This window comes from Phoxinus phoxinus (assembly GCF_949152265.1).
Source record: "Phoxinus phoxinus genome assembly, chromosome: 10".
In the NCBI taxonomy this organism is placed as follows: Eukaryota; Metazoa; Chordata; class Actinopteri; order Cypriniformes; family Leuciscidae; genus Phoxinus; species Phoxinus phoxinus.
This window is the reverse complement of record NC_136885.1, coordinates 25,760,917-25,770,450: the sequence shown is the minus strand read 5'-3', so window position 1 is coordinate 25,770,450 and position 9,534 is coordinate 25,760,917. Positions and strand designations below refer to the sequence as shown.

General features: G+C 37.8%; 1 protein-coding gene across 1 annotated transcript; it reads right to left on the bottom strand.

Moving 5' to 3' along the window:
• Positions 1–2,656: 2,656 nt before the first annotated feature.
• On the bottom strand, positions 2,657–9,450 carry oprd1b (opioid receptor, delta 1b). The gene is made up of 3 exons (XM_079625571.1): positions 8,995–9,450; positions 5,704–6,056; positions 2,657–4,525 (listed from the first exon to the last, which is right to left on the bottom strand). The coding sequence occupies exons 1-3, from the start codon at positions 9,231–9,233 to the stop codon at positions 3,993–3,995; spliced, it is 1,125 nt and encodes a 374-aa protein (XP_079481697.1). The 5' UTR covers positions 9,234–9,450; the 3' UTR covers positions 2,657–3,992.
• Positions 9,451–9,534: the final 84 nt, after the last annotated feature.

Sequence of the window (9,534 nt, the reverse complement as noted above, 5' to 3'; positions counted from 1 at the left end):
TAATCAGTTTGGCCAATCCTGGCAGACAGGAAACAAAGGAGCCTGCACAAGTTCAGGAAGTAGTGCAGCGGTGCATAGGGCCTATCTCCATAAGCACATTATTTTCACTCATGAAATAAATTGATTGGTGTGTGTGTGGTTTATCATTGATCGGTGAGTTCGCAGGTTTTCTAGTCATATTCAGCAGAAAGTTATGATATCTGGAATTTCCTGTTTCAGGGCGAAAGATTGTTCAAGCATGATGTTGACCAACAGAAAGATCCTTGGTTTGAAATTAGGTGACTTTTCTCCCAGCTAACAATTTTTGGTTTCCAGAAGATTCGTTTTTGGCTCCCACAATAAAATAGATAAAAGTTAAAACATTTTTTTTAAATGTATAAAAGCAGAAAATACATTAAGGGGAAAAATAATACAAAAATAAATTAATTTTATTTTCATATTTATTTTATCAAGTCGTTTATTCCTTTATTTATTTTTATATTATCACATTTATTTATCTATTTGTCACATTTATTCATTTATTTATTCATTTTTAATTTCTGCAGGTTTGGTCCTCCATACCCACAACGTTCTCTTTTTAAGGTTTGGATTAGCCAGGAAAGTCCGTCTGTTTTCACAACTGAAAACTGGCTCCCTATAATTGTTTGGATTAGATGTTCTTTTCTTTCAAGCATACGATGCACAATTTATGTTAATAATATCAGCATGCCTTACATGACCATTTGTTATTGTATAGCATCTCATCTTGATGGGTAAACAACCACTGTCACCATGGAAACTGAACAGCGCAGCCTTTAATGGAAGTTCTTACTGTATATGGGTATTATTTGTACCATATTCTCCTCAGATAAATTATAGGGACCTGCTTAGCCTAGACCATGATGTTTGTAATATTTATGTGTATTTATTTTGTTTTACCATGTGTGTCAGAGTTGACAGTCAGGCTATAATGATAAATATAGCCTAGTCAAATTGAGGAGGCTCTTAAACTGACTTTTTTGGGGAGTGACACGCTGATATTACCTTCAGTTATTGTTTTTGATTTAGCACGTTCAATGGGCATGTTAAGCATCAGTTGCATATAGGCTATTATGTGCAAGAGTGTGAGTTGTTTCAAATCCACACTGACTCTCCGAATTAGCCCACAGCTTGTAAAAAATAAATCTCATAAGGACACTGAAGGGGTTGAGCGCAATATTGTGCAGAGTGTGATCCTCCTGATCAATCTAGAAGACATGCTGGGTCTCTTGTCATTACTCTGCCTCGTGATGCTTCCCTCCGCTCAGTGTGTAAACAGTGTTGCTCTCTGATACGCTGTTTATGCTGTTATGTAACAGACACTCCAAACCACAATCACAAGGAACCAGAGAAGCACATAAATGACATTTGCTGACCATAATGATGGTGTTTGCTATTCAGACCATTTTCTCATCTAAGTTTGTGTCTGCTGGCTGGCTGAGACTCTTGTGTTGCACCGTAACCATTTCCAGAGTCCATTATCCCTACTGTGGCACAAGGTATACAGTACTGCAAACACCATTGCTTTAAGTGTTTGTGTACTGTTTTCCAAAATAACAGGTGCACTGACACAGGGTATAAAACAGGGCCTGAAACTGTGGAAGATGTTGATCTGCAGAAAATGTTGTTTGTCAGCCACAGGAGGTCAAACTAAACATTAATTGTCTATCTGTTCATTATCAAGCTGATTCGTTTTGAAGCATAATTGAAAATAGGGGTCCTGTCTGTTTACTTTGGCTTTCAATATATACAGTATGTCCTACCTCTGCTCTGTCTAAATTCCAACACCGTGAGTAGAATCCGTATGTTCGTTTGGCCCGAAGCTAGTTATTTTACTTTATAAAGTTTGAAATATGGATATGTTTCTTAGACAAACGCATCGCTTCACTTCAGAAGGTCTTTATTAACACCCCAAGGCTGTGAGCACTTTTATGATGGATGGATAGATGGACTTCAAAACCGAAACGTCCATTCAGTGTCATTATAAAGCTTGGAAGAGCCAGGACATTTTTTTTAATATAACTCAGATTGTATTTGCCTGAAAGACGAATGTCATATACACCTAGGATGGCTAATTTAAATTTTCGGGTGAACTATCCCTTTAAAATTGCCACTTTTTGGGGGGTGAGGAAAATTGCACTGTTTTTATGTGTGTCCCTTTAAATGGAAATAAGCTGGTGCTCCTGGCCCCCTTTCAAGAAGAGGGCGGAGCTTCAAGAGCTCATGTAACAACAAAACAGGACAATCTCTTGCACTGGAAAAGTCAAAAGTTGTAAGTAGTGGTGTTCAGCCTCGAACCGGAGTCGGACCATAATGCCTCCTGAGCCAGAGAATATGTGCTGCATGAAGACACAACAGGTATAGTTTAGTTTTCAGGTAAGTGTGTACGTCTGCTCAGACCCTGACATGGTGCTAAGCACTTTTCCACATCAAATGGCTTTTTTTGGCATGGTTTTAGCGTACGCAAACTCAAAGGCTCTAACTACTTTACTCAAAGTCAAAGCACTTATCCAATATATTCCAAAATGGGGTCTATAGGTTGTCTGCTGAAGAGATTATGTAAAAGTGCTTGAGTCTCCAACCTTTACAAGTACCTGCGGAAAAACAGAATTTTTTAGGGCTTTTGTGTTATATTTTTACCAAACAAAATTTTAATCTTTAAAACAGCGTAAAGGGTGACAGGCTTATCATTCAATATATGAGATGATGAATGTATATTTTAGATACTAAGGCACACTCATGTGGGAAGTGACATTTTTTGAGATAAAGGTTATTTTTCCCAACACCCATGCAATCTACAGAATAATGTTAATAGACTACTTTAGCTTTCACACTGACAGTTCGGATAATTGGTGACGTCTAATTGCCATGCATCCATAAACACATGATTGATTAGGAAATATCCAACAGTTTTGCAAAAGTACATAGGTTCTACAGAAAAGTAATACTCACTGCTAATACATAAACACATTCCTGACTGGAAAAAGTTTGTTTATAACAGCTCAAGAAACTAAACTCTCCTTTTACAGCAAAGCTGACATTTAGAATAAGACGCTAATATCACAAAATAAATCGTTAGATGTGGATTTGAAGAAGGTCAAAAAACAGCCATTCTGCACTAATACCAATGAAATCCAATAATTGTTGCACTAAATACTTCATAACTAAGAAGACAATATCTAAGAGACCCTCTGTGATAGACTCACAGTCTAAACACGGTCAAAAGTTATCAAACACTTTCACTAGTAGCACAAAATTACACCTTATCAAGCACCATGAAATGAACAATGTGTCAAGAGTTTATGTAACAGTGTATTCTCACAGCGATCCTGAGGAAAGTATTCTGTCATCCATGCAAAACTTTCCTGCAAACCTTCGGATGAAATTTTGTTCCATTCTCTGTGTCCGACACCTCTCTTTCTCCATATATCTTTATCCTCAGATTTAATGAAATCCTTTTATTATGGAGTGGAAAAAGACTTCTGTACATTTTCATTGTTCTGTGAAAAGTGAGCATTTTTGTCTCTTTAAATGAAATATCCATCTTACAGATTATCATGTTGTTTGAGAAACTGAATTTGTGTATTCAGTACATCGTTTGGCCCCAGTAATAATGTATTTCAACAACAAGATACCACAAATCCCAGGGAAACGCATTCACTTTTATTTAAAAATCCAATTACGGGAATCCACTTTGATGGCTCATATACTGTACCACTAATGAATGTAGATTTCCTATTGACCATTCCAAGGCCACATTTGTTATGTTTTTTCCACTGCATGATTAGAATCTTGATGGTCCAAATTATCTCATTCCCTCACTTTGGAAAACATATACTTTCTGTAAGCTTGTCGCCAACTTATATTAACCTCAGAGGAGTTTAAAACTCAGTGGTGGAGATCTGGGTGACCTCAGACTGCAGGTCTTTCTGTGTCCTTGGTTGCATACCAGGAGGCATCTGGTCCAGGTCTAGTCATGTGGGCTGCTTCATTGAATCAGACTTGGCGCACACTGAGATGGGCTCTCTCGTGGCGCTACGAGCTCTGGAAAAGCTGTTGTGCTCCATGCGGGAACGAAAGGGCACGCAGAATTCTCTGAAGCACCTCTTGAAGTTTTCATCCAGGAATGCGTACAAGACCGGGTTGAGGCTGCTGTTCATGTAGCCAAGAGCAATACACAGGTGCCAGCAGGTGGCAACGAACAAATTCTTGTTGTTGACCTCCACCACAGTCCTGACGATGATGAAGATATGGATAGGGGTCCAGCAGATGATGAAGGCTGCCACCACCACCAATACCATGCGGGTAATACGCCGGAGGTTCCTGTCTTTCTCTTTGGAGCCGGACAACAAGCGCACACTCTTAAGGCGAAAGATCATCAGGCCGTAACAGATGGTGATGACCAAGACGGGAACCACAAAGGCAAAAATGAAAACGCAGATCTTGGTCACAGTATCCCAATACTGCGGATTTGAGTGTGGGAATTTCAACATGCAGACCGTTTTGCCTGGGGAGAATAGATATGTAAAGAAAAAGATAAGAAGATTTGTTCATTCTAAAGTAATTTCTTGATTGATTTTACCGAGCAGTTGTTTTGTAATTCCCTAACTATTCATTTTTTATTTACAACAGTTATGTCCCATCCTTGAATCGGATTGGCCAAGCACTGAAATACATTAGTATATGCAAGCTATATTATTACGCCAAGTGACGACAAGTGACTCCGTGTCAGAATATGCCTACTTCCCTAATAGGCAAAAAGATTATAAAGTGCATATCTGATAGATGCTTTACTATCCCATGAGGCCATGGGAGAGGAGCTGTGAATGGCAGTGAAGCAATGCAACTGTTGGGAGGTCAAATGATTTTGACAACATGAAGAATAGTTTGTTCATACTACTACCCATTTTCATACTATATGTGACCCTGGACCACAAAACCAGTCACATGGGTTTTTTTATTTTTTTATTAAGATGTATACATCATATGAAGGCTGAATAAATAAGCTTTTCATTGATGTACGTTTTGTTAGGACAGGACGATATTTGGCCGAGATACAACTATATTAAAATCTGCAATCTGAGGGTGCAAAAAGATCTAAACATTGAGAAAATCTCCTTTAAAGTTTTACATTTATGTTTGCGATTGTGCTGCATTCACTCACAAAAAATAAATAAAAGAAAAAGCGATAATTTTGACCACAAATATTGCCACAAATATACCCGTGCAACTTGTGACTGGTTTTTGTGATCCAGGGTCACATATAGTAACACTGTTTTAATGGCCATGAAGTATGTTTCAACCCAAATATAGAGCCTAACAGTTTTCAATTTCGGTGCATCAGTCACTGAATTCAATCAACCGATTATTTAAAAACACTGATTTCTTCAGAACCCGAAACAAGCAATTGTCTTTATGAGCAAGCGTTGAATCATTCATTCAACTGATTTGTATAAAAAGAATGATTTATCCCCAGCGAAACTGTGTATTGTGTATTGCTCGGAGAGCGTTAACTAATTCAGCATGGTTTTGTTCAAAACTATTTTGTTAACAGAGCAAAAATAGACGAAGTATGGTAACTAGCAATTTTGGATCTAAAATATAAGTTACACGAAATTAACATCTAGTTTATTGTGCTATAAAATCAAATACCTCTGTATTTCCCCCCAATCACTTTGTCCTCACCTTTATTTGTCACTGTAACGGCCATAACCATGATTGGGATACCGATAGCAGAGGAGAGAATCCATATGCAGATGTTGATGATCTTTGCTTTGACAGGCGTGCGGAAGTCCAGGGCTCTCACTGGATGGCACACGGCAATGTAACGGTCCACACTCATCATCGTCAATGTGAAAATACTGGTGAACATGTTGTAGTAGTCAATAGCCATGACCACTTTGCACAACAGCTCACCGAATGGCCAGGTGCCCATGAGGTATTTGGCACTCTGGAAGGGCAGAGTACTGGTGGCTAATGCATCGGCCAAAGCCAGATTAAAGATGTAAATGTTGGTCGCTGTCTTCATCTTTGTGTACCTGTTGAAGAAAAAAAGAGAGCAAAAGTCAGCCTGAGAGAATCAGCTACACAAGCACTTCATAGTTTTTGAATGTCGATCAGCTGCACCTGGGTTTGCAATGACGATATGAACATTCAAGAATTCAGATGCAGATGAATGATGAATTGGATGCGCTGATTGTACATGATTTGAGGCTCTTCTTGCTTTTGCCCTTTTCATTATAAATATGAGATGATTAACATGAGCACATATTTCCATTCGTGGTTGATCATCATTTAACACCCTTCTAAACTGTATTCAACGTTTATTCCAATATTAAAATGTTAACATTAAAATAACATTATAAATAACTTTATATATATATATATGTATATATATATATAGAGAGAGAGAGAGAGAGAGAGAGAGAGAGAGAGAGAGAGAGAGAGAGAGAGAGAGAGAGAGAGAGAGAGAGAGAGAGAGAGAGAGAGAGAGAGAGAGAGAGAGAGAGAGAGAGAGAGAGAGAGAGAGAGAGAGAGAGAGAGAGAGATCTATAGGATAGGCTATAATGGCTAAACGACTGTGTTTATGGATAAATAGTGGAAAGGTGTATTTACAACATCTACCAGCAGGGGCTAACACCATGCTTTCATTAAATTAAGGTGTCTCAAAAGTCTCTTTGTGATATTATACAATAATCAGCTCATCATTTTCTCTGTATTTTTTACATTAATAATGGGCTGATGAATGATGGGGTTGCCTATAAAAGGATGCAAATAGTCACTAAAGAAAAGATCAATGCCAATGGCGTAAATTGTAATCCATTGATTATCCTCTCTTTGAGATTTGTCTGGAGCCCACACAGTGCTCTCTTTTGAGGACTTGACATTTGAAGTCTCAATGCGCTGAAGAGAGAAGACAGCACATCCATTAGTGACACTACAGTTTATTCCTCTCTTTGTACATGGCTACACGTGTGAGATGAATAAATCCATTATTATAAGTTCCATTAAGTCTTTTGTGCTGAGTGCATAACATGTTTTGTTGTATATCCATGACTCATGTTTGCATCTCTTATTTTACACTGGACCCTAATTCATAAGGAAATACTGGTTTGCTATGCTAAATTTGTAGCATCATCACTTTTTTCATGCTCATCAGGGAACATATTTCTGCAACAACAGGCCTTTTAGAGGTATTGCCATTATATTTACCTCTGAATGGTCTGTGTGTGTGTATAGAAGCAAATTATTTGTTTGTTTGTTTGTTTGTTTGTTTGTTTTTTGCTGTATTGTTTTAATCAAAAACCTTAATACATTTGTTTCTGCTGTCTTGTCTTTTAAGGACATTTAGATATTTTTACAGGGAAACCAGACAAAAATACCATTTAAAAATGGCTTTTTGGTGCAGTGTGAGAAATAATGGATTAAAATGAGGGGAAAACTTTGATGCAATCTAAAATGCATTCATATCAAGTTCTCCATATGCAATTGAAACTTCAGGGGGAATTGTTAATGAGTTCTTTTCACACCAAACTTCCTATTGTACAGCTTCATCCCTCCAGGCTGTAGTGTCTGATACACTATAATATTCTCTTCTGCTACCGTTTTTTTTATGTCTCCTCAAAGGAAGGCAATCCAGAGATTCCGAATATGATTAGTCCATTCAGACTTCCCCTCATAGGCAATGGCTTTGCACTCTTGAATATGTGCTGTGAATAGATAGAAAGATCTGAACCACTCACATGCCAAAGGCTCTATTTAGGCCTATATTAAAAATCTTTTTGGTTCCCTTCCATTTTCTTTTTCTAAATCGAGTTGTAAAATGCATGTTCACTTTAATAGTTTAGTTTAAATGTACCAATGCAATCTAACATAAACACAACACCTTTAGCTGATTTTCCTGGGTTATACAAATGTTTTTCTTAATTTTTTTTTAGTTCTTATTCTGTTCATTTCTTTACAGTGTTCTAATGGTTATTTCATATTTGGAATGCCTGAAAGGAATTATAAATAGAATGCTTTATGTGTTCATTGAAAATGCTTTATGTGTTCATTGAAAATGCTTTATGTGTTCATTGAAAAGAACTCTGATTAGTTCTGTATAGCTGTGTGAAATGGTTGTATACACTGTAAGCTTGGGGTTAAGGAATTTGGGGATCTTCAGATAAAGAAAATTTTGCAGAACCTATAGGCATTTTAAAGGTGCCTCAAAATACCCTGGTCAGGATAGAATTTTATATATTTTTAAAAACATTTAACATTTACAGTGTTTAGGGTTCTTACAGGAACTTATGGGTTTTATTTTTAACTTTTAACATTGTTTCTTGAACTTTTAGAAAGGGTGCTAAGAGGTTCTACATTAACTAGCCATTGGGCTTGCCAGGTGGTGATCTGAAATGTTGCCTGGAGTATCTACTTATTTACAGTGATAAAACCAGGATTTACAAACATGACATCATAACTCTGATACGAAAATTTATTTTTATTGCAGAACATTTTAATATATAGCTATAGACTTAAGACACTTCCAGGAGAAGATTTTTAGCTTAATGAAGCCTTTTGTGCGAAATAGATTTTGTTTTGTTTGTATAAGAAACATATTCTGGCTTTGTGGTCAAAACCTCAATATAAAGGGAACTCTCCACCCTCAGCACATCTCAAAAATCTTACTCCTCAGCTTTGTCTTTCATCTTCTCCCACTTGATCAGATTCCAGTCAAAACTCCCATGTCCAACACATTCTCTGTGAATAGACCTATATTTTCTGGGTTCAAATAGGTGACGCTATTTACGTTTATCTTTTTCTTTAGTCAGTGTGCACTTATTGTACAGACAATCAGCAAAGTTTAGGCTAGAGGTCATTTAGCTATAATGTCAAGCGTGGTCAATTAAACAATTCATAATTTTCCCAGTTGCAGAGACTTTTGAAGTAGGCTAGGCTACAAAGGATATCCATTGAATAAACTAGTTCTCTTACCTGACCACACCGTACATAACCAGAATATTTCCAAACAGTCCCACCACGCATATGACTGAGTACAGCGCGGTAATGCACACAGCGATAGCGACCGCACTGCTGCCTCTCACCGCCTTCGGCTCGCTGCCCTCGCTCCAGTTGGACAGAAGTCCCGCTGGTTCCTCCATAAAGCTCGAGTTGTGGAGAATTAAAGGATACTTTTCGAGAAAATCATTAACAGTTACTGTTGGAGGCTCCATTATGCGCTTCCCTTGTATAATGTCAAACGTCTTCTATGTGACTCAAAAATGGGAAGATTATGAACATATACCGTTCATCTAAAAGGTATAGAAAGAAATAGAACAGCAGCTATAATGACATCAACTCCACTGGTCACTTTACGCAGCCCTCCTTTTCTCTTCTCCTCTTCTCGGGAGCGCACTCGACTTCCAACTGCGCGAGTGCGCGTGCTGCTGTGCATGCGCTCGTACTTTCTCCCGAAATACAAACCATTTGCATAGTGGAACACACTGAAAATCTGCGCCCACACACAAAAGTGTC

Coding starts and splice junctions, on each gene's coding strand:
- oprd1b (XM_079625571.1), bottom strand. CDS start 9,233: ATGGAGCCTCCAACAGTAACTGTTAATGATTTTCTCGAAAAGTATCCT. Junction 6,057..8,994: donor GTTATGTACGGTGTGGTCAG/GTAAGAGAACTA, acceptor TTTCTTCAACAG/GTACACAAAGATGAAGACAG. Junction 4,526..5,703: donor CGTTACAGTGACAAATAAAG/GTGAGGACAAAG, acceptor TATTCTCCCCAG/GCAAAACGGTCTGCATGTTG.